The sequence below is a fragment of the Penicillium maclennaniae genome (genome assembly GCF_028827695.1).
Source record: "Penicillium maclennaniae strain IBT 15551 chromosome Unknown utg000008l:1.0-3552695.0:1.0-3555053.0, whole genome shotgun sequence".
In the NCBI taxonomy this organism is placed as follows: domain Eukaryota; kingdom Fungi; phylum Ascomycota; class Eurotiomycetes; order Eurotiales; family Aspergillaceae; genus Penicillium; species Penicillium maclennaniae.
The window spans coordinates 221349-245294 of record NW_026623220.1 but is presented as its reverse complement, the minus strand read 5'-3'; the positions used below and the strand labels follow the sequence as shown (position 1 = coordinate 245294).

General features: G+C 48.4%; 6 protein-coding genes across 6 annotated transcripts; 4 read left to right on the top strand and 2 right to left on the bottom strand.

The window, feature by feature from the left end:
- Positions 1 to 1103: 1103 nt before the first annotated feature.
- On the bottom strand, positions 1104 to 2707 carry N7477_009077 (glycosyltransferase domain-containing protein; the record flags this gene model as incomplete). The annotated part of the gene is made up of 2 exons (XM_056970738.1): positions 1104 to 1829; positions 1874 to 2707. The coding sequence occupies 2 exons, from the start codon at positions 2705 to 2707 to the stop codon at positions 1104 to 1106; spliced, it is 1560 nt and encodes a 519-aa protein (XP_056817717.1).
- Positions 2708 to 3334: 627 nt separating this feature from the next.
- N7477_009076 (uncharacterized protein) lies at positions 3335 to 4577 on the top strand (the record flags this gene model as incomplete). Its single annotated transcript, XM_056970737.1, has 4 exons — positions 3335 to 3568; positions 3622 to 3797; positions 3853 to 4075; positions 4128 to 4577. The coding sequence occupies 4 exons, from the start codon at positions 3335 to 3337 to the stop codon at positions 4575 to 4577; spliced, it is 1083 nt and encodes a 360-aa protein (XP_056817716.1).
- Positions 4578 to 6623: 2046 nt separating this feature from the next.
- N7477_009075 (UDP-glucose 6-dehydrogenase) lies at positions 6624 to 8557 on the top strand (the record flags this gene model as incomplete). The annotated part of the gene is made up of 2 exons (XM_056970736.1): positions 6624 to 7307; positions 7358 to 8557. The coding sequence occupies 2 exons, from the start codon at positions 6624 to 6626 to the stop codon at positions 8555 to 8557; spliced, it is 1884 nt and encodes a 627-aa protein (XP_056817715.1).
- Positions 8558 to 9100: 543 nt separating this feature from the next.
- Positions 9101 to 10714, top strand: N7477_009074 (putative MFS sugar transporter; the record flags this gene model as incomplete). Its single annotated transcript, XM_056970735.1, has 3 exons — positions 9101 to 9473; positions 9519 to 10042; positions 10100 to 10714. 3 exons carry the CDS (start codon positions 9101 to 9103, stop codon positions 10712 to 10714), a joined length of 1512 nt encoding a protein of 503 aa, XP_056817714.1.
- Positions 10715 to 11587: 873 nt separating this feature from the next.
- N7477_009073 (MDR family MFS transporter) lies at positions 11588 to 13357 on the bottom strand (the record flags this gene model as incomplete). The annotated part of the gene is made up of 5 exons (XM_056970734.1): positions 11588 to 11906; positions 11954 to 12225; positions 12272 to 12701; positions 12752 to 13131; positions 13178 to 13357. The coding sequence occupies 5 exons, from the start codon at positions 13355 to 13357 to the stop codon at positions 11588 to 11590; spliced, it is 1581 nt and encodes a 526-aa protein (XP_056817713.1).
- A 5231-nt stretch (positions 13358 to 18588) lies between these two features.
- Positions 18589 to 22336, top strand: N7477_009072 (uncharacterized protein; the record flags this gene model as incomplete). The annotated part of the gene is given in 5 exon segments (XM_056970733.1): positions 18589 to 19880; positions 19940 to 20375; positions 20424 to 21044; positions 21115 to 21801; positions 21812 to 22336. 5 exon segments carry the CDS (start codon positions 18589 to 18591, stop codon positions 22334 to 22336), a joined length of 3561 nt encoding a protein of 1186 aa, XP_056817712.1.
- Positions 22337 to 23946: the final 1610 nt, after the last annotated feature.

Sequence of the window (23946 nt, the reverse complement as noted above, 5' to 3'; positions counted from 1 at the left end):
GCAAATTAATTTTTCATGACTTTGCGTAACAATGACTGGTGATGAAACTGATTGTGACATAGGCAACAATTACAAGCCCAGAACGTCGAGAGATTTTGTCATAATGCAGGCAATGAAGATGTCGCATGGTGCCCGAGGCTTTTTGAGAATTCATGTTGCTCAACTCTAAACCACCAAATTAGATATCAAGCCCAGTAATATGAGAAACTAGTTCATATTGTGAAAGAAGGGCCGGCACTTTTAACGCATAGAATAGATTTCAAGATGCTTGATCATGATCATCGTTTCCGGTTCAGTCACTCTTTAGAGACTTGCGGCCACTTAAACATTTGAATCACTTTCCCGTATGTCCGATATCAATAGATTCAGACGTTGCTCGAGGATCGGAGCTGTTCTCAACTGCCGGGCTTGCTAGTGAAGACTTATAAGTCATCGGTGATAGAAAGGCTTCTCATCCTTCATTGGATTGGGCGAACACAGAAAATAGACAGGCCTCCAGTGGTCAAATGTTGCCTCTTCGGTCCAGACCAAATTTACTACACGGTGAGGCATTGTCATATTCAGCGGCAGTGTTCATTGGATCGAGTCAAGAAGAGTACGTTTAGACAAAGAAGAAATATAACGGAAACTTTCGTCGTAGGCGAAAGTTTTCAATTCAGGTATTGAGGGAAAATGATGAAGAGATCTTTGGAGTCTTGTCGCAAGTGCCTTTTGATATGATAAATGCCTCACAAAAGAGCTGCCTCACAAAAGAGCTGCCTCACAAAAGAGCTGCCTCACAAAAGAGCTGCCTCACAAAAGAGCTGCCTCACAAAAGAGCTGCCTCACAAAAGAGCTCGGAGAAATATGGACACAACCCAGTGAGTTTAGAAGTCAATGAGTTTCGGCGAGCTGTCATGAAAGCAACCAAAAACACACGACTTTCAAAGAGCAACGGCTGCTGTCAGAGCCCTGGCATCAGATTGGTGGTTGCAAAAACGAGGTGATTGCACGTTTCCTAGTGGTGCGAAATGCTTATATCCAGTATCCTGATAGAAGAGTACTTCTAAGTCTTTTTAATTACACAATATTGAAATGTACAAGAATATGCAACCCTGTGAGGCTCAACCCTCCGTAGTCTCGGGTGCGCCAAATACCTTCGAAGACTCAGGTGCGCCAAATACCTCAACTTCATAATTCCCACAAAGCTCTTCCCACCCAAGCCAACCTCCATCTATATCAGCCCAGGCTCCAGCAGCCTGAGTACCTTCGATACCGGTAGAATTTGGAGCAAGCTTGTGAGCAGATACCCATGTACGATCATCCGCGACACCAATGGGTTGGCCGGCCTTCATCGCTGCAACTGCTGCATTAAATAGCGGTCGCACGTAAGGGTAAAACCACATTTTCTGCCACAGGGTGTCCATGTCATCTTTGTCCCCTGTCCAATGGTACATGCCGTAGATGTTGCTGGTTACGATGTTTGTTCCAAGGCGGAGTTCGCTAACGCTGGGGATGGGATCCACGGCATGAGCGATCGATTTGAATAATGCAGTAATCGATCTGGCCACGTTGGCAGGTAGTTGGATCTTGAAGGGTGTGAAGTTTGGGGCTTCGCTGATGTTGCGAGTTACCCTTGCTGCCGAGGTGGTATTGCTGGCCCCGGTCTCGTTGTAGGTGAGAAATTCGACGACATGTTCCGAGCCGGCGTTGGTCTGAAAGAGACCAGATCGATAATCAACTCCAACGTGCAGCTCTTTGGATTGATCTCGCGCGTAAGGAGGGACCACTTTGTTAGGCCCGCCGGGCGGCACAACGTGCTTTGGATCAACATCGCCGTGGAAGAAAAGCTCAAATTCTTTCACCGATCGATAATATTCTTGCACACCCATACATCGCTCATATACTTCTGGTCAGAGTCGCTGAAATCCTGATTCGGGTCATAGAACTCCTTGATACGATCCAGGGTCGCTGCGAAGAGGCGACGCATATCCCCCACGGGTCCCATGATAGTGCCAGAATTGAGCCATCGGGGCAAGTTGTGGCTGAGCTGCCCGTCATCGGGTCCGAAGGCACCGTTGGGAATGCCGATGTTTTGGGTATTTGCCCAGCATCCTACCCGAGCCCAGTCGGTGGGATAGCAGACTTTCTCGGGGCCAAAAAGAATCGTTTGTCGAGGTGCGTCAGCGGGCGAAAGACTCTCGATATATTCATTACCAAATCGCGCCGCTATTTGCGCGCTTGCCGCCTTGTTGATGGCGAAGTATCGCTCGATCAAGACATCTGGGGGTAGCTGGAAGGTAACATCGAGACCATCGATCATGAGGACCAGATCATCGTCGGAAGAGGCTGGGAGACTCTCTAAGTAGAGCATGACATTGCGAACTTTGGCTAAATGAGTCTTGGACGCGTCCAGATCGCCCTCTTTCTTCCAGCCGTTGAAAACGGGTACAGGATACCCAAGAATGGTAGCGGAAGCAACAGTTCGGCATAGTTGATGGTTAGACCCGGTAGCTGGTATCAAAAGATGGAATCGCGATGTGCCAGGCGATGCTTTTGCTGAGTCTAAGGTTATTGTCGAATTCTCAACCGCGGCCGTTGCGTTGAAGTCAAGAGATACTGGAATCGGTTGCCGGGCGACCGGCAATCCATATTGAATCAAGGCGATAAAAGCAATTATAAGAAATCCAGCAAGGCCGGCCCATTGCCAGCGCCTCGGTGATTGCATACTGCCTTTCACTCCGAGCGCAAAAGAGTTTCCAGATTTCTCTGCCACCTTTGGGAGCTAGGAGGGAAGAGACTGTGCAATTTCCGGATCGACGAGTCACGCTATGCGTGTCGGGTTGCACCGCCTGGACCCTGCGTCTAGGGTCGCGGTATTCCAATATCTGGCTGTCAGGGCCGTAATTGAATAGCAGGCTAAAGACCTCGCCCTTTTGGCTGTCTGATTGTCGTGTGCAATGTTTCCTTTGGCGCTACGTGACCGTGATTAGGCCGGCTCTCGGACGCCACGGGCGTTCGGGCGTTCGGTATTGGGTCCAAACTAAAGCTAGTGGCGCGATCATTACATTAAATGGCATTTGCTGACGGACTGCCAAGTGATTGGGCTATCTATTTTTGAGATTTTTCGCAACTCGGTGGGTCCCGTACGATTACGACCGATGCAAAACGACCTGTATTATTTATGTCACTTGTGCGCTGGCGCGTATTTTTCTCATGTGTCTTGTGCAGGTTAAAGATCTGTCCTGGCGGTCAAATCGGTGGTTAATACTTTTAGGCCTTTGGATCCTTCTCTCATTACCCCCTACCTCGCACCTCGTGCGCCACAGATCAGATCGATTATAGACTCCCCAGAATGAGTCGCAGGAGTGAAGAACGGGAAGAATCAGAGCTTGCTCTGCTCAGCAATGATGACGCGCAATCTACCAGCGAGATCGATGATCTCGAGGCCAATACGAAAGTTAATCAAACCAACAAAGATGTCGAACCCGAATACCAAACGCCCACCACATTGAAGGCCATCTGGCTCACGGCGTACTTTGGACTCAGCATGGCCCTGACTATCTATAATAAATTTATTTTAGGATCGGTGAGAATTGACTCAAAAAGCTTCAAGCTTGCTTCTGCTAATAATGTGAATAGTTCAAAGCTCCATGGCTCCTAACCTCCCTCCACACATCTGTCTCCGCACTTGGGACACCCGTCATGTTGAAAATGGGGTACTTTAAGCTCTCAAAACTCAGTCTGAGGGAGCACCTCATTCTGGGTGCATTTTCTGTGCTCTTCACATCGAACATTGCCATGTCAAATTTATCATTGTATGACGCCATTCCATCTCACATATTGGAGTTGAGCCTTTACTCACATTTTCAGGTCGCTTGTTTCCTTAGCATTCTTCCAGATTATCCGCAACACCGTGCCACTATTCACCGTTCTGATCTACCGAATTTGGTTTTCTCGATCCTATGCCACGGCAACGTATCTATCTTTGGTTCCGATCGTGGTTGGTGCTGGAATGTGTACCGCGGGCGACTATAATTACACAATCCTCGGTCTATTGGTCACAATTGGAGGTGTTATATTGGCGGCAGTCAAGGTAGGGCTACTGGGTGTTGTGATGACGTATGCCGAAACTAATATGTATGTAGACTGTGACCACCAATCGTCTAATGACCGGCTCTCTTGCCCTTCCCTCCATGGAGCTACTTTTCCGAATGTCGCCCCTTGCAGCGGTTCAGTCGTTCGTCTTCGCGGTTATTGCTGGGGAGCTTCCGTTGGTCTCCAAGGCCATGGCTGAGCGGACGGAGAATGCCTCCGCTTTTGCGATCATTGCGACTGTTCTCTTCGTTCTTGGCAACGGTTGTCTTGCATTTGTGCTGAACGTCTCGAGTTTCCAGACGAACCGACTCGCTGGAGCTCTTACCATTACCGTTTGTGGCAATCTCAAACAAGCTGTCACGCTTGCGCTGGGTATTGTGATTTTCGGTGATTTTTCCATTAACATTCTGAATGGGCTCGGTATATCCTTGGTGTTGGCTGGTTGTGCATTCTTCAGCAAAGTGGAGTTGGATTCCAAGAAGCGGGTAGCTTCGGCGTAGTCTTAATGCTTGTAACATATAGTAATAGATTTCATCCACACGTCATTTTACCGTGCAAGCCTCTACTGGTGTCTTACATTAATTTCAAATAGTCCAGAAGGGGGTCAAATCATCTAGTTTATCTAGCGCTAGAATGAAATGGATACCCAAATTGGATGACGGATCCGGTTGTATCCTAATCAAGATCCATCGTATCTTTCACTCATATTTCAGTATTTTTTACACATTCCTGCGGGCTCCTTCGGGGCAGTCTTAGCTGTCGTATACGCCATGTTGCCTACAGCTTGCCAAGAATTCCCACTAGGCTGCCAATTTCTTTGAACACGTCTTTCCGAACAATACTGCAAGGCTTCGGTTTCGCAGAGAAAACGAGCGGATCACCATCATAGCCGAAGTGGAGCTGTCAGCATACGGAGATAGTCTGTGCTTTCCACCCCTTCAGCACCCGAATAGATAGGTCCCGGCCACAGGAATGTGGTGGGGTGGCTGAGACACCACTTCAAAACTGGTTTCAGGAAGGGGGCCATTGACCAGTCCTGCTAATTCATTCGCAATAAAGCAACAGTGGGGTCAGAGGCTACTATGGTGCAATTCCACCCTCCACCCAAGATATCGTCAAAGCCGGAGCTTCCGGTTATAAATTAAAGTGGATCCAAATCTGGGGGAGACTGAAGGGGCCTTGTCTCAGGTTCTTAAGGACGGTATGTCTGTAAATAGTCATAACCGCCCAGATGCAAGTTCCCGAGGGGGAGGGGGGGGGGGAGAGCATCAAAGACTAGGCGTCGGGCAAGGCTTGCCCCCCCCCACCACTGGACTGTAGGGCTGATCGACACTCGCCTGACCACTTGCTCTGAATATTCGGGGGCCAAAAACTTACCGATGAATCGCGACTGAACCCCTGCGCCAATCGTAGGTTTAGTCTGCGCCTCGTGCATCCTCCTAAGAAACCCCATTTTCAGGCCCCCCTTTCCAGAGCTCAGACTCTTTGCCCCAGCCTCAGCCGCTCAGGGTTGCAGTGTATGGCAACTCGACTGGTTGAAATGTGGCTTGGCAGCGCTAGTGTCAGCGCGGTCAACAACGCGTCCATGCGCCAAGTGCGGATTCAAGATTGATAAGACGTTAGCGAGGGGGCCAAAAATTGTATTGGAACCCCCATATATGCCACAGCAACTTTTTACCTAGAGACGGCCGCGTAAGGATGGTTGCTTCTATAGTCCAAGTGTAGAGGTGTAGAAGTGAGGTTTGCCGATCGCATGAACTCGGATGGCCGGGATCGGCTGGAACGATCCGAGCGAAGATCAGGGAAAAGTAAATTACGACTGCAAAATCTTGGGACCGTTCAAAAGCAGAACGCACGAGGACCCCCTTTTCTTATCCACGGATACATACGAGTACGACTCGGGTTCGGGCGGGACGGTACCTGTTCGGGAGATGGTACGGACATCACTCAACAATGCGTATTCGTTTACAGCTTGCATACATGACATCCGCGATGCCACTCACTGGTCGATTAAAGACCGTCAGACACGATATTCGCGAAAGGTCAGGCATAAATGATAGAACTGATGTTGTCCACTTCTGAACTGAGTGATAAATTCTCTGATTGCGAGATTGACAAGGGTGGTCAGCAGAAACGACGTCAGTTCGTGAATTCTCCCATACATCCAATACATCATTACATAGGGACATTGCCGACTGTGAGCATGCCCCACTAAGCCAAGTCGCATGGATAATACAGGTCTGTATTTCCAAGTCGTGAAATCAGGCTTGAATCAATTTAAGCTGATTTTTGTTATGTCGACCGGCGGTTTCGCCGAGCTTGGGTTGCATTAAATTTCATTGATTATCCTCGATATTCTCCAAATCTCTCAATGGTCCGAATTCGTGTGGCGTTCAGATAAATCAAGTTCGATAATACGCAATCTCCCCCTCGGAGGCTTGAGGCTGCGGAGTACTCATATTAGAACTCCGCATTTCGACTTTTAGTTTCACTTATTTATCTTGTCAATCTTTTTTTTTCCCTCAGGGGCTCACTCCAGAAACAGAATGTCCTTGTCTAGCTATGCAGCTGACTCGGTATCGAATGTCCCAGGAGACATCTCGACTGTGCCAACCACACCAGACAGAAGTCGATCTGGTAGCCCAGGTCTTGACGATAGCAACGATGAAGCAGACAAATCATCCGAGAAGGTCTCCCCCATGATGGACAGAGATACCACACATAGGGTGCCTGCGAAAGCCATTCGAAGCATCTGTGTTGTTGGTGCTGGGTATGTAGGTGGACCAACCGCTGCCATCGTCGCATACAAGAACCCACACGTCAAGGTCACGGTGGTCGATAGAGATGACCGTCGGATCAGAAGATGGAACTCGCGCCATCTTCCCATCTACGAACCGGGCCTCAGCGAGATTGTTCGTATCGCGCGCGATGGTTTACACGGTCCGGATGACAAGAAACCTGTCGAAGCTCAAGACACGTCAGACCTTGGGGCACGATCGCCAAATCTTTTCTTTTCCACTGATGTATCTCAGTGCATCCAAGACTCCGATGTCGTGTTTATTGCAGTAAACACCCCGACAAAAATGCGCGGCACAGGCAAAGGTAGCGCAACTGATATGACATCCTTTGAAGCCGTAGCAGCGGAAGTCGTTCGTCATGCAAAGAACAACACGATTATTGTCGAGAAGTCAACGGTACCTTGTAGAACAGCACAGATGATCCAAGAGATGGTATGTTGTCTGCACTCGTTCTAAATTCCATCGAAGCTCATGATCGGCAGATCTCTCTCCAAAGACCCGGCGAACAGTTCGAAATCCTCTCAAACCCCGAATTCCTCGCAGCAGGAACAGCCGTTCAAGATCTGCTCCATCCAGACCGAATCATTATTGGTTCTGCTCCCACACCTGAAGGTCGCGCCGCAGCAGAGTCTCTGGCAGGCGTGTACTCTTCTTGGATCGACCGATCGCGCATTCTCACAACCAACGTTTGGTCGTCGGAATTGGCAAAACTTGTCGCCAACTCGATGCTCGCTCAGCGCCTGAGCAGTATCAACAGCATTTCGGCAATCTGTGAAGCTACAGGTGCCGAAGTGAACGAGGTTTCTGCCGCCATCGGAATGGATACACGTCTAGGCAAGTCCTTCCTGCGAGCGGGTATTGGATTCGGTGGGTCTTGCTTCAAGAAGGATATTGCCAGTCTGGCCTATATCGCCGAGTCCCTGGGTCTGGATGAAGTCGCACATTACTGGCGCCAAGTCAACGTGATGAACGAATACCAGAGGGATCGCTTTGCTGCTCGAGTTATCCGCCACCTGAATAGCACACTCGTCACTAAGAAGATTTGTATCCTGGGCTATGCATTCAAGCCCAACACGTCGGACACACGAGAAGCGCCAGCCCTCGAAATTATCAAGACGCTTTTAGACGAAAACCCGCGCGAGATTGCGATCTTTGACCCTTGCTGCAACCGTCTTGTCATTGAGAATGAGATTCGAGCCCTTCAGCCCTATGGCTCCCCTGTTCTCAGCGAGGATGGGGGCTGTGTGAAGGTCTACTCTGATGTCTATGAGGCTTGTGCTGACTCAAACGCGGTCTTGATTGTGACCGATTTCCCTGAATTCAAGAATTCCCCTGTGATCGCCAGCCCGCCGACCCTCCAGGCAAAGGTCACTCAGAAACCGCAAAAAGCCACCCCATCAAACACATCTTCTCCCCTCAGAGTGTTATCTCACGAACGTTTCAAGGCCGAACCGGATTGCTCTGCCGATTGTCCGGACTGTCAATCAGGGATCACATACGGTGAATCAAATCTTGGTGTGGACAAAGATGTTCCAAAACAGCAAGTCAACTGGAAGAAAATTGCCGGAGAGATGAGATCGCCCAAGTGGCTATTCGATGGAAGATGTATCATCAATATTCCAGAAATGACCAAGCTTGGCATCCGTGTTGAGAGCATCGGGTCTGCTGGTCTGGCGGTTTGATCTTTCGGGTCGTCAAGCCTTCCATTATTTACGTTGTGTACGGGTTACAGGCGAAGTTCATACCATCGATGTGTACTTTTAATCCTCCTAGGTGCAGACTCAGGCCTTTGAGTCCTACATAATCATGCTATTTCGATAGGATCTCCCATTTCTTTCGCATAATTAATCTATACGTGGTCAAATCATACAAAGAAAGTAATTTAGCCGAGATTCCATGTCCTGCAACCCAACATAGCAATTTACCCGAGATGATAAGGCGGCCATTAAAGTGCTCCGCTGTTATCTGGTGGAGTAGTGCTGTGCACGTGCGGGGACGAGGGGATCGTAACAGATTTTTTCCCATTTCCACAGAGACCCCTCGGTCTACAGAATAATATATTTGGATCTTTCTTCTTGTTGTTCGAATTTACCTGGATCTCATTCCTCTGTATTCCTCTGTCTGTTAGTTGGGGCTGTCTTGTTGTGTTCTTTGTGCGCTCCGAAAGTCGAAGACGAGATCGAATAATCACAACATTCAGGTCTTGGCACCGGCTAATCTCTACAATGGCCCTCAATCACTTCAAGAAACCACCCCCATATGTTTTAGCGAGCATGCTATGCTCTGCAAACGGCATCTTATTTGGAATGGATACGGGTGTAATCGGCCCAGTCACCGATATGAAGGATTTCAAGGCTTCATTTGGGGGGAGCCAGAATGCGACCATTCACGGACTTATTGTTTCCTCGATCTTGATTCCTGCTGCTCTCTCTTCATTTTTTGCTGGTCATCTTGCAGACAAGCTTGGTCGACCAAAGGGCATTAGTATTGGTGTTTTCATCTTTGGGATTGGAGCTGCTATTGAAGCGGCTGCTATCTCACTTGGGATGTTCATTGCTGGAAGGGTCATAGAAGGGGTGGGAGAAGGGTTCTTTTTAGGTACGTATATCAAAGCCAGATTTGCAGATTAGGCTGATACTTCAGAAGGCACGCTTGTGGTCTATATCGCGGAAATTTCACCTACGAGCACGCGAGGCATGCTGACAACGGGCCCGCAATTGTTGATTACTGCGGGAATCATGACTGGGTACTTCACTTGCTACGGATGTTCGGGTATCAAATCATCTCTTTCGTGGCGTACACCATTTATTCTTCTTGCTTCGCTCTCCATGGCTCTATGCGCTGCAACTTCTTTTCTCCTGCCTCCGTCTCCAAGGTGGTTGATCTTGCATGGTCGTCGACAAGAGGCTGAGCAAGCATGGGATAAGCTGGGTGTGAGCAATGCTGAACGTGAAAAGGTCGAATTACAGTCAGAACGAGTAGAGGTTGCTGCGCCCACGAACACGTCGCAGATCAGGGAGACGGTCCGGGAAACGACCGAAGTTTCCAAGCCGAACGTCATTGACAAACTGCTCGATATTTTCTCCAAGGATGTTCGGTCGCGCACGGCTCTTGTTGTATTCATGATGGGAATGCAGCAGCTCAGTGGTATTGATGGCGTGCTTTACGTATGTTCGCATTCCCCACTTCTCCGTACAAACTTCTGACACTCCATCTACATCTAGTATGCCCCGCTGCTTTTCCAGCAGGCCGGACTTGCCTCGTCAGAAGCGAGCTTCTTTGCCTCTGGTATCTCAGCACTCGTGATTTTCTGCGTGACTATTCCTGGACTGCTTTTCGCGGACAAATGGGGCCGTCGCGGCAGTGTTATTTATGGCGGTGTTGGATTGGGCACCGTCATGTTCTTGATTGGCGGTCTGTACGCTGGAAACGCCGTCCATGGAACGTCTGGAGCTGGTCGTTGGATGGTGATTGTTGCCATTTATATTTTTGCCGTCATCTACTCGATGACATGGGCAGTCAGCATCAAGATCTACGTGCCTGAGATTCATCCGAGTCGGACCCGTGCATCGGCAACGACCCTAGGTCATTCTTCAAACTGGATCGCTAACTTTTTAGTCGCCCTCACGACACCTATTCTACTGGCCAAGAGCTCTTTTGGAGCTTACTTTCTGTTTGGTGGCTGTTCAATCCTCACGGCTGCCGTCTGTGCGGCTTTCATGCACGAAACTAAAGGAAGGTCCCTGAATGAAATCGAGGAGGCATTCAAGCACAATGCTTCTGGACGAAAGAACCCTTTCAGTTTATTGCGACGACAAATCGTGCAGTCGACGGCCTAGACGAACTTCCGCCCCATAGGAAAATGATATGAATATTGAATGACAACCTACGAACGTACTAGACGGGTATGATATGCACAGCAAATGGCACAGCCTGAATTAGATTGGATGATCACTGTATACTGATACATACTGAATGGATTTGACACTGATCTCTTCCAATCATGATTGATTGTCAAAGATGGAGAGAGATGGAGAGAGAGAATATATGACTATATCCGTGGAAGCTTGGAACATCCTGTTCTTGAATTTCCCGCAGAGCCACTCCACCTCATACATCTTCAGTGAGTCTGCTCACTTGCCAGTTTGCATGCCTGCGTACAAAATTTGGTTCAAGGAAGTATGCGTCAGAAGGGCTAGATGTATCGAAGTGGATTTACGGCTCGTCAATCAAAGATTTGAGGGAAATGAAAAGTGATAAAGCATATAACAACTCATATCAGAGTGGTATCAACAGGGGCGTAGGCCATAGGCAGACCCGTCGACCTGTTCCTTGAACTCAGGATAAATTATCGTGTAGTTTGGCTGAAAGCGACCTTCAACATTCCTGCTTGATAGTCGACCAAGATACAAGAATGGGGGCAATTTCATCGATATTGTGTACTATCTTGATGAAAGCTTAGAACAATGTGATGCTAAGTACAAAAGATTGACAGTCTCCCGTCTAGCGAGTTTCAGGGGATAGGTGGCGCGCCACCTCAAATAAAGTGATAATATTGCATTTCTTGCTCAATTTCAATCATTATCCGGCCCCTATTGACATTGTTAATCTCTCGATTATTTCCAAATGTGCAATGCTTATGCAGATGTGTATCAGGCCGTAATTGAATCAAGACTAAGGCTTAATGCTCAGTGGAAGTTGGCAGATCCAGTTCAATCGCATTTCTTGGTTCGTCTCATGGACTTCCACTCCACGAGTCCAGCTCCGATGAAGGAAAGTGCGGCGGTAGCTACAGACACAAAGAAAGTCTGAGTGACGGCGATGTTGTATGCGTAGAGAACTGTTGGGAGAATATCTGTCGGAAGTCGATCAGCCAGGTTCGCTGCCCCAGCTTGAATGATGGCCGCCGGATTGACATTAGGCGCGACTTGTCTCAAATTGGCGACAAGTCGATTTTGAAAGACATTTTGAGCGATTGATATGAACAGCGCCCGCTCAGACTCTGAGCGAAGGTGATAATTGCGATGCCGACTGGGATGTCGTGTAATGGTAGCACAGTTTGTAGAGCATTGATGCACTGTTGGAATCCGACTCCTGCGCCCATGCCTATTACTATCTGATATGCAATCCATAGACCGCTCCCAGTATTGACTTTGAAAGTGGTGCAAAGTCCTGATCCAATCGTCAAAAGGGCGCTTCCGAAGAACATTAGGGGTGTGTAATATCCAATGAGATTCACGAGCAATCCACCGACTGCTGAGCAGACAATCATTGATATGACCATGGGAAGGTTGTTGACTCCGGACTCTGATGCCGAGTCCTCTTTGATAGCTTGAAACCAGATGGGAAGCTATCTTATCAGTGCCTGAAAAGCTTGAAGGATAATGCAGACTCACATAGTAACCGAATACAAAGAATGACCCTCCCAGGAACATGGCATGAATTACGGCGCCAAGAACATTGCGATTCTTGAGAAGTCGAGGCGGAACCGTTGCTTCTTCCTGTTTCCAGATTTGAACGGCGCACCATGTAGACCCGAAGACACCAAAAAGCACAAACAGTGCGATGATTCGCGCGTTGGACCATTCGTATCTAGTGCCTCCCCACTGAAGAGCCAGCAGGATGCAAATAATGGCCGGAATGAACGTGATAATTCCAATTGGGTCCATCCTCTTTAGTTTGTTCAATTTACCGGGCTCGGGTTTGGTTTGAGTAGGCGAGTCTTTGAAGAAAAGCATAATAAAAGTCGCAGTGATCGCGCCGAGAGGAAGATTAACGTAAAAGCACCATCTCCAGCTGACCTTGTCAGTCAAAAGTCCACCCAATCTATAACGGCATCAGCAAAGTTACTTCACTATTGAAAAGATGGGCTTTACAATGGTCCTGTCACCGTCGCAATTCCACTAGTACTGCCAATAATTCCAAAGTATAGTGCCCGTCGGTGAAGTGGCAAGCTGTTGGCCAACACTAACAAAGCGCCTGGGGACAACCCACCCGATCCGATTCCAGCAATGGCCCTTCCCAATATCAGACCCTTCGAGCTGGGTGTCACAGCACATGTCAATGACCCTATCTCGAAAAGCGCAAGGGCGATCATATACGTCCATTTGGTCGAGTAGTAGGTGTAAATTTTGCCGAAGGGAAGAGTCACTGCACATGTCGTCAATAGATACGCGCTCGCATACCAAGAAAGGTCCTTGAGGGAATTGAACTGCTCAGTGATTTTCGGTACTGCCGTTGCGAGGATGGTGTTATCCTTGAAGGTCAGCTCGCACAGCATCACTTTTCTCGATCGAACTCACCAGTGCGATACAAAAAGACTGAAAGCACAAACCTATGAGAATAGGAATCAACTTTGCTGTGGGTGGATATTCCTTCTCGTCATCTGCGATGTCATCGGACCCAGTCTCTTTCAATCGAATGTCATCTCGGTTTTCAATATATCCATCATGGTCATCGTGTGTCTCTGAGTAATCGGCCATGAATTAACGAGCTGTTTTTGCAGCCTATTCCCGTAGACTGTCAAAAAGTTTCAATGTCGAGTGTGTTGGAGCATTCGGATAATTTGAGAGCAAATGAGTCGTAGGTCGCCACGCTACCACCCAGAGTCCAAGATTTAGCTCTGGTAGAGCTGCAACCTTACTAGCAAGTGTAACACATTGTTTCACGCAAGGGGTTACAGAGCTTGTACGCGCCAGAGCTGTTCTACACATTCCACGTCGCACGCCTGGTATGTCCGCCCCGTCACAACGCGAACCTAACACAACTAAACGATTCCTGTCCAATGTATTTGTCTTCGCGGTCTTGTGGGAATAATCATCAAATGTAAGCTACAATTCGGAGTCAGAGTACGCATTAACGTGCGGCGTGCTCTTTTTTTATCGTCCGGGTTGTCGGCGCGATCCGTGTCCCTGCATTCCAATCGAAATGTGCTCGGTCTCATTTAATTCGTGTGTTTTACCTGCGTAACAAAAGATCCGCGATACGGAGATTTTTCCAACGTGATTGGGTCATTAGTCCTTATCATCTCAACGTGCTGCGTAATAAGGGGTCTTCCTGAGTCTCCACGATATTGAACCCCGTTAAAAGTGTCCAATAAAATTCCACGATCCATAGAAGATCAATCGATAGGCTGAACGGCTACACTATCCGTTAGATTGTCCTTTTGTTGCTTTGTTCTTTCAAAGCATTCATAAATCATCGGAAAACCCCCCCTGTCGGATACTGGTATCACTCCACGGGTGCCACCGTTGAAGGACTAGATCTGCAACGGCACCATTACACTGTTATCGGCCATCCCCCGCGGTAGATTGAAACTGTACACAAGACTTCGGCGGGTAGATGCCGATGTGCAAGCGTTGAAATTCAAAATGATACGATACGACTGGGTGTTAATATGAAGTACCGGCTCAATGCTAAGCTGAGGCCGACACATATGGAGGCCTCTAAACAGGCGACCTGAGTAATTCCATTGAGAGCGGGTATCAGATTAAAACTGGCTAGGCCCATGAGTTATCTAGCACCTTTTGTCCATGCTGGTACTTGCTCTGCGGAAGTCAAGTCACCAAGTCAACGTTAGCACCGAGTCAAATTGACATCATGCCCAATGAAGCCTCTACATTGGAAACGTCCTCGATTCAAAATTGTGGGCTTGAGCGAACGCTAAATCATTACGGGTCCACGAGTCATCTCGACCCAAAGCCCTGGATTTGTGGTTCTTGTGCATTCGACTAGGCCAGGGATAGAAGAAGGGGCATCATGAGTGCGTGAAGTCAGCGGCACAAGCAAGCAGATCACAAAGGGGTCTCACTCGTGTGGGCCAGCGCGATGCCAAGGAATGCACTAGGGGGATTTTCGGGTCGCGAACATGCTGCCACGCTTGCTTCAATTACCTGTGAGTTTGTTTCTCTCAATTGAAGGCGTTTACAGCACTTGAGGATTGCAGTAGATGGGGTGGATCTCGCTTGAGCTGGGCACTCGCGGGTCAGTGTTTGAAAAGCGTCGTTCTTACTTTGAGCGAATGCATGACCCCAAAACTCACGCGTATGCTCGTGCTTCCTCGCTAGCGTATGCTCGTGCTTCCTCGCTAGCGTATGCGCAAATATATTGCTGCTGTTCGGGTAACAAACATCGAACAAGACCTCAAAGATGATCGAAAATCACCAGGGAGAATCTAAACATGTGACCGTGGTACTATGATTGTAGATTTAGATATACGGTATGTGACTCGAGAGCCCATCATATGCAACGTGTCTTAAAGTTTTGAGGTTTGACAATGTTGCAAAGGCTGAGCAGACTACGGTCACTGGAATGAAATCAACCATCTATTGCATGCTATACAGGATGATGCATCTGCCACGAATGTGCCCGTTTCCCTATGCTTATCTTACACTGATAATTGCTCAGAATGCGACTCGAAATTCCACCCCACGTGCAAAGAAACACCTGCAAGCCATTTGAATTCTAGAAAAGCCTTTCCAGTTGTGAAAAACAACCGACCATCCATAGAGGATGACGTTCTGTCGATCAATATCGACTTCAGAGCCGCAGTCTTGCTCCTACACAGGCGGCTCTATTGCCAATGGAACCAGCTTGTTACCTGCGTACAACTGCGACGAAAGTGGCGATCGCGATCGTGGCAAGAAACCCACAGACCAGCATGAGGAGCTGCAAAATGTGAAACCCCAAACAGATCTTCGATCGGCGATATTTACAGATACAGTACTTCCGGAAATCGGTGTCACCACCTGCACTCTTTCATTGTTTCTCGGACCCTAATACCAAGAAGAGCTAATCTACTTTTGGCCTAGTCCTAAAACACCCCTGGGTTCAAGGCCTTGTATCGTAGAATACCGGATTATTGTATGAGGTGAATCTTTGTTGATACCTGTCATACCAAGACAGCGGCTACCTCGATGCCCCCACGACCAACGTTCCCACCACACGTCTTCCTCGACAACTGACCATAATAGTGGCGCAATGAACTATGGCACCGAATCTTGCTAAATCTACGCTTCAGCTTATCCATGACATGATCTGCAGTGGTGAACTAACCACTTCCCAAATGGCTGAAGCTGCTGGCTGCAGCAAACGCGCAATCCTCAGGATCCGGTCGAATCTGCGGCTTTTCGGTATCATCAAAGCTCCCCCCATCAAAGCCGGACGGCCGCGAAGTATCACACCGGTTATGTTAGAGGCCTTGTGCGACTATCTGCTTGAGAGACCGGATTCAGACCTTTCTGAGATAGAACTGTTCTTCTTAGATGAATTCGACACGTCCTTACCTAAATCCATGATCAGTGACGCCCTGCATCGAAAAGGGTGGTCAAAGAAGACCGCTCGAAAAAAAGCCAAAGAGCGGAACGCGGATTTGCGTGATGATTAGAGTTATCTTATTTCAGAGTTTTCCTTATACTACCTGGTCTACGTGGATGAATCTGGGTGCGATAAGCGGATAGGGTTCAGACGAACTAGCTGGTCTCCTCTTGGTACGACGCCGGTCCAAGTGTCTAAATTCTATCGTGATCAGCGATATCAGATACTTCCTGTATATGCCCAAGATAGTATCATGCTCTCTCGAGTGTTCTAGGGCTCCACTGATGCATCCGTCTTCGAGGATTTTATTGAGCAGCTTCTCCAGCATTGCAGGAAGTGGCCAGAGCCGAAGTCTGTAATACTTATGGATAACGCATCCTTTCATCACTCCGAACGGATCGAGCAGATGTGTTCAGAAGCGGGTGTGAAGCTAGTGTTTTTGCCTCCGTATTCTCCAGACTTGAATCCGATCGAGGAGTTCTTTGCTGAGCTGAAAGCCTTTATTCGCCGGAATTGGCAGTCTTACGAAGATAACCCGGACCAGGGATTTGACACCTTCCTCGAATGGTGTGTTGACATGGTTGGTGCAAGAGCTGTGAGCGCAGAGGGACACTTCCGGCACGTGGGTCTGACCGTGGAGGATATATAGCATAGGTACCAAAGCAAAGTTTAAGATCCTGTCGATCAACTTGGACGACTATTCTAAATCGCTTTATGCTTTGTTCTTGACAGCATTTAAAGAAGATAGTTTTTGTATAGCTGATCTTGGTATGATCTTGGTATGGACAATCGCCGTAGACTCTGACTACTAAAGAAAAAGAACTCTGGATTCCCTAGTCTATGTGACGCATGATTATCGTGAGGCCTGAGCGAGGCCTGAGGGGAACGTGATCTGGAAGGAGCCGTTGGTCTAACCCAATTTGGGATAGAAGTGGTTTTGTTTCGTAGATGCTCGTTTCCCTCTTTCTCTTCTTCTTCTTCTTCTTCTTCTTCTCCAGTTTAGTTGCTCTGTTAATGATACGCGAATTCCTTCTCGCCTTGGTCGGTAACAGTCTATCTGGTTCATCTAGAGAATCGTTTACAAAAACAACAAACCAAGGATTTCATTCGTGGAAACAGGCGATACTGTAATTTAAGAGCAGTCTATGTGATTTGGTCTGCATACTGCATCATATCCTCAGTCGGTCATGTATTCCTGGTTCTCCGGAACAGAGGATGCTTGTTTTGTTGGGGGTCGGCCAGGTGTCCGAACCTATCAGCCATCGAAGGATGAACGATGACTAAGCTAGACCGACGCAGGGCAGGCGGTGCGGGAAGTCCGTACATTCCGACATTTTCCGCCTGGCGCGGATTAACCTAATGGGTCTTGGTTCCAAGACCAAACTTGGTGGTTTCACCTGGACAACCAAATATGTAAGGACCGAAAGTGCGCAAACATAAATAAATGGTGTTCTACTGACTTTAGTCCCCAAGAGTCTCTATTCATATGAAAAGAAGGGGTTACAAGTTCAGCATGGTCCAGCATGGCCACGCTGTCCACAAGGAGAGTGGATACTCGGAGACCCCTGCATCTTCCAATGATGTAGTAAAGATGGCTATGACTAGTGGGCAGCAAGCAGGCAAATCCTGGTCCTTACACCCCGACAGCCTCTTATTTCTTCCAACCAAAAACCGAAAGTCAGCCATCTGGAAATCCTTCTTTTTTGAAGATGTCCAAACGTCTGAAAAACTTGATTCCTTCATTTCACAGGCACAAGAAGATTGGGAAAGCGGAAGCCCAGAACAATCAAGCGGAAGACCAAAACGACACCACGAAAAATGCTAGACCGTCGACTTATAGCCAGCCAGCAATCCAACCACTTCGGTCAATCGAAACCTTCCAGCCAAAAGACCTGTGGCAAACTGCCTATGACCAGCTCGACGAGAAGCAACAGCATATTTTGTCACGCACACAAAGCTCTTGTGAGTCGAAGAATAAGAAAGCTAGCTCGAGAGAGCTGATCGACGAGATCATCCAGGTGACAAAACAACAATACGAGGCATACCAACAGAGGTCAGATAAGACACTTCGTAAAACTTCGCGGAAGATCATCGATGCGGTACTTTCCTATAAGGAAATTATTAGTGCGGTTGCTGGACTTGACCCCACACAACATGCAGCCAGTGCTTGGGCAGTCGTGTCGCTTGGTTTGAAAGTATGTATTGCCAGAAAGTCAAGACAGGCCAGTTGTTTATCGTCTGGCTGGTATCGTAGATTCCTCAAAACCATCATGACGCACGAAATGCCTTGTTTGAATCATCGGAGTACCTGGCCGATGTCATTACACAATGCGCCTTCGTTGAACAGAGATCTTACCGTCACGGCGATTCAGATATTCGAGGTCATGTGGAAACCGCAATGATTAAACTCTATAAGGCTATTCTGCGCTATTCAGGACAGATTCGGAATGCCCAAAAGCCTGGCGTCGGAAGAAACCTCTCGGACTGTTTCACTGCCATTACTGGGCATCCACTTACGGAGCTTAAGACCTCAGTCGAAAAAGAAAGGGATAATTTGCGCCGGTGGATCGAGCTTGGTGGATACCTGCATCGTGAGAAGGAGGCGGAACACATTCTTCTCAAAATCGATGAGCTTGGCGAATCCCTGAAGCTTCTTCTTGAACAGTCTAGCCTTATGCATCTCCATGTTGTGGAGGGAGCATTATATGACTGTCATGTTCACGAACATGAGGACTTTTGCCTTCCAGGGACCAGAACCGAGCTTCTTTCCCGTATCACGGACTGGGCGAAGTCCGATGATAAATTCATTTTTTGGTTGAATGGGATGGCAGGAACCGGGAAATCTACCATTGCACGCACAGTTGCACAAGGGTTCAAAGAACGGGGACTGCTTGGTGCCAGCTTTTTTTTCAAGCGGGGCGAAGCCGACCGTGGTACTGCAGCATACTTAATAACCAGTATCGCAGGACAGCTGGTAACTAGACACAGACAACTGGTGCCTGAAGTCTTGAACGCCATTAAGACGGATCCGAAAATTACATCAAAGTTTCTGAGAGATCAATTTGACCAGCTTCTCTATCGGCCTCTTCTCAAGCTGCGACCAGAGCAATCTACCACGGTTGTGATCGTTATTGACGCCTTGGACGAATGCGAAGGGGACAAAGAGATAAAACTCATACTTCATCTCTTGTTCAAATTACAAGAAATTCAGTCGGTGCGCTTGCGAGTAGTCTTGACAAGCAGACCTGAACTTCCGATCCGTCTGGGTTTCCAGAATGAAGACAACTATCAGGACCTAGTTCTCCATGAACTTCCTGCTCCAGTAATCGAACGCGATATTCGTCTGTTCCTGGAATACAAGTTTCTAGAAATACAACGCGAACACTCGCTTCCCTCCGACTGGCCTGGGAATAAAAAACTTAAGCAACTGGTGCAGATGGCTATACCTTTGTTCATCTTTGCAGCCACTCTTTGCCGCTTTGTTGGGGATGAAGACTGGCTTCCGGAGGAGCGTCTTACGGCCGTTCTTGAAGATAAAGCAACAACATCGACATCCGACATGGACTGGACATATCTACCAGTACTGAACCAACTCCTTGCCGCGAAAAATAAGAAGGAATTTGAGCAACTCTTACAAGAGTTTCAGAATATCGTCGGCGTGATTGTTCTTTTGGCTACCCTCTTTCAGTTGTTACTCTTGCGCAATTGACCGGGATACCTGAGAATAAAATTATCAATCGGTTAGAGAGGTTTCACTCTGTCCTTAGTGTACCAGCGGATCTCGAAGCACCGATTCGCATTCTGCATCTTTCATTTCGAGACTTCTTAATTCAGACAGAAGGTGACTTTCGTATTAATGAACAGAATACACATCGACAAATAGCATTACACTGTCTCCGCGTCATAGACACTCGGCTCAGGCACAATATCTGTGATCTGGCAAGTTACGGAATACAGTGCAAGGATATCGATCCTCAGATGATCCAGCAGTGTCTCCCGGCTGATTTGCAATACTCCTGCTATTACTGGGTGTACCATCTGAAGCAGAGTCAGGGTGGTATCTCTGAATCTGAAATTCTCTCTTTTCTTCAGAAGCGGTTCCTTCACTGGTTGGAAGCGCTAGCTTTAATGGGGAAAATATCTGAGGCGACAGGAATGATAGAGACATTAGAGTCAAGAACATGGGTAAGTATCAAAAATTTATATTTAGATGACTGCTGATAGATATCACAGAGGAAAGCCGATCCTACTCTTTTGGGGTTTCTATATGATGCAAGAAGATTTACTCTTCAAAATGCTTATATGGCTGGCATTGCTCCACTGCAACTCTACTGTTCCGGGCTAGCGTTTGCACCAGCGCAAAGTGTCATCAAGGGGACTTTTCTTAGCGAAATACCAGAACAGATGCAGAGGCTGCCAGCTGTAATAGATTCCTGGAGCACAACTCTACAGACGCTAGAGGGCCATTCAGATACGGTTAACTCAGTGGCCTTCTCTCCCGATGGGCTCACGCTGGCATCAGGCTCGGATGACTATACCATTAAGCTCTGGGATACGGCGACTGGCACACAGCGGCAAACGTTAGAGGGCCATTTAGGTTGGGTTAGTTCAGTGGCCTCCTCTCCCGATGGGCTTACGCTAGCATCGGGCTCGGATGACTACACTATTAAGCTCTGGGATATAGCGACCGGCACGCAGTGGCAGACGCTAGAGGGCCATTCAGAATCGGTTACTTCAGTGGCCTTCTCTCCCGATGGGCTTACGCTAGCATCAGGCTCAGATGACTGCACTATTAAGCTCTGGGATACGGCAACTGGCGCGCAGCGGCAGACGCTAGAGGGCCATTTACATTCGGTTAGATCAGTGACCTTCTCTCCCCGATGGGCTTACGCTAGCATCGGGCTCGGGCGACTGCAGTATTAAGCTCTGGGATATAGCGACCGGCACGCAGCGGCAGACATTAGTGGGCCATTTACATTCGGTTAGATCAGTGGCCTTCTCTCCCGATAGGCTCACGCTGGCATCGGGCTCGGATGACTGCACTATTAAGCTCTGGGATACGGCGACCGGCACGCAGCGGCAGATATTAGAGGGCCACTCAGATTTGGTTAGTTCAGTGGCCTTCTCTCCCGATAGGCTCACGCTGGCATCGGGCTCGGATGACTGCACTATTAAGCTCTGGGATACGGCGACCGGCACGCAGCGGCAGATATTAGAGGGCCATTTATCTTTGGTTAGTTCAGTGGCCTTCTCTCCCGATGGGCTTACGCTAGCATCGGGCTCTGGCGACTGCACTATTAAGCTCTGGGATACGGCGACTGGCACGCAGCGACAGACGCTAGAGGGCCATTTATATTTAGTTAGTTCAGTGGCCTTCTCTCCTGATGGGCTCACGCTAGCATCGGGCTCCGGCGACTGCACCATTAAGCTCTGGGATACGGCAACTGGCACGCAGCGACAGACGCTTGAGGGCCATTTAGGTTGGGTTAGTTCAGTGGCCTTCTCTCCCGATAGGCTTACGCTAGCATCGGGCTCCGGCGACTGCACCATTAAGCTCTGGGATACGGCAACTGGCACGCAGCGACAGACGCTAGAGGGCCATTTAGGTCGGGTTAATTCAGTGGCCTTCTCTCCCCGATGGGCTCACGCTAGCATCGGGCTCGAGCGACTGCAGTATCAAGCTCTGGGATACGGCGACCGGCACGCAGCGGCAGCATTTACATTCGGTTAATTCAGTGGTCTTCTCTCCCGATGGGCTCACACTGGCAGAGGGCCATTCAGATTGGGTTAATTCAGTGGCCTTCTCTCCGGATGGGCTCACGCTGGCATCAGGCTCGGATGACTGCACCATCAAGCTCTGGGATACGGCGACCGGCACGCAGCGGCAGACGTTAGAGGGCCATTCAGATTCGTTTAGATCAATGGCCTTCTCTCCCGATAGGCTCACAACGGCTCTCGAGAAAGCTCCTGGCAATTTCCAGATATCATTATCGAGTAACTGGGTTGCTTTGGGAGGTGAGAATTTACTATGGCTCCCAACTGAGTATCGTTCATTTCAATGCCAGGCTGTCAAGGATGCCACACTTGCACTCGGGTATAGGGATGGGCGGGTTTTATTGATAGGCTTCCATACGCATACAGTATAAATTATGTTATTTGTGTTCTTCCAGTTAAGTCTCTTATTTTCGAATCTCTTTGCGAGGGGGACAGCTGAGGTTTATATACCATTGCTTTTCTGTTGATGAGAGATTTTCAAGGATTTCTAGATGATTCATAACTGTTGCCACCTTGCCTTTTATTCCCTGTCCAGATATTCCCATGCTATGTGACAAAGGCCTGGATTGGTGAAAACGTCACGTCATCGTGGGAATATTACTTGTCGTCATACCAAAAACTCTGTCGCGGGAATTGTTTCTCCTCTCCAATTTTGCATCCAATTTCGCTTCTCTTCACCACGAGGCTACTGAAGCAATCGAGGAGTATATCGAAGTGGTGAGAGTAGTATTCGTAGACTCGAGACATTGTCGAAGTGCGCTTTGACCTTAACACTGGAAGACCTATTTCTAGCTATTTTAAGCGTATATTGCGAGTAGCGGAAGGCCATATTTCATTACTGCTATCCAGCTCGTATATGATGAAAAGTGACATCATTGTCTGTGTTGTATAAATCAGCAGATTTATATAGCTAGGACCGAGTATGCCTCTGAGTAGGTTATTAGTTCAGCATGAGACCCACTCCAGCTCTTTGTGTTTGATCTAACTAATTGCAATTCAATGGATAATTCTAGCTACAATACCCATACAGATACAAGACATGATATTCTCGGCTAGGCGGAGTAAAATACTGTGTAGATCAAAATACAGGACTATCTATTTTCCGACTCTATTCTTGATCTAGTCTAGTTGGTCTTGGCATCAGGGTTACAGAAAGTATGAAAGAGTGCAGGTGGTGATACCGATTTCCGGAAGTATTGTACAATCAAGCAACGGCGCTCATGTGTAACACTCCGATTCCGAAGACAATGTGCATCCAGCAAATCCCTTAGCGAGCCTAGCGAGTCAACAGCACTAGCGCTAATTTACAATCACCCACCCATTCTCGCTTTTCTAGCATAACGGTCCTGTTGCGCCTCTCGCGACACACGGCATACGGCACACGGCATACGACACGGCCAAAGCGTTTCGAGAAGCCCCTTCTTTGCGATCTACACGCCATGGCTGAGCCATAATCAACAGCGATGCCCTAAGGCACGGATGACCTCAGTGGCTGGCGGGAGGCGCCATTGCAACCATCGCGTCATGAGCCGCCCCCCACCCCGCTTCCTCCGCGCCATTCTAGAAACGCGCGGAGGGGGCTGAGAATAAGCCATCATGGCATCAGGCCATGCGTAGGCGGGCCAGATGAAATTTGATCAAACCGGAACTGCCTATCCGGGTAAGTCGTACTGCGTATCCCCCAGGATTCGAACGCAACCACCGCGGGGGCCTACAGTCCACCGGATGTGATGGTCCACAATGGCCAATGAGTTTGGAAGTGGAGTTGTTTTAGTCCGTCTCTTTTGAGCTGCCAGAGGCTACGACACGAAAGGAAAATTGCAACCCGACATCAATGGTTATAGCGAGGTCCGTTGTCTTGCCAAGACAAAAAAATCCATTGGACGAGTGATCAGCTGCGATGGACTTCCTTGGAACCGGTCGGGACATAAATTTGGGTCCATGGGTAGACGGGGTCAATGGGGTAAACGGGTTCGGGAGA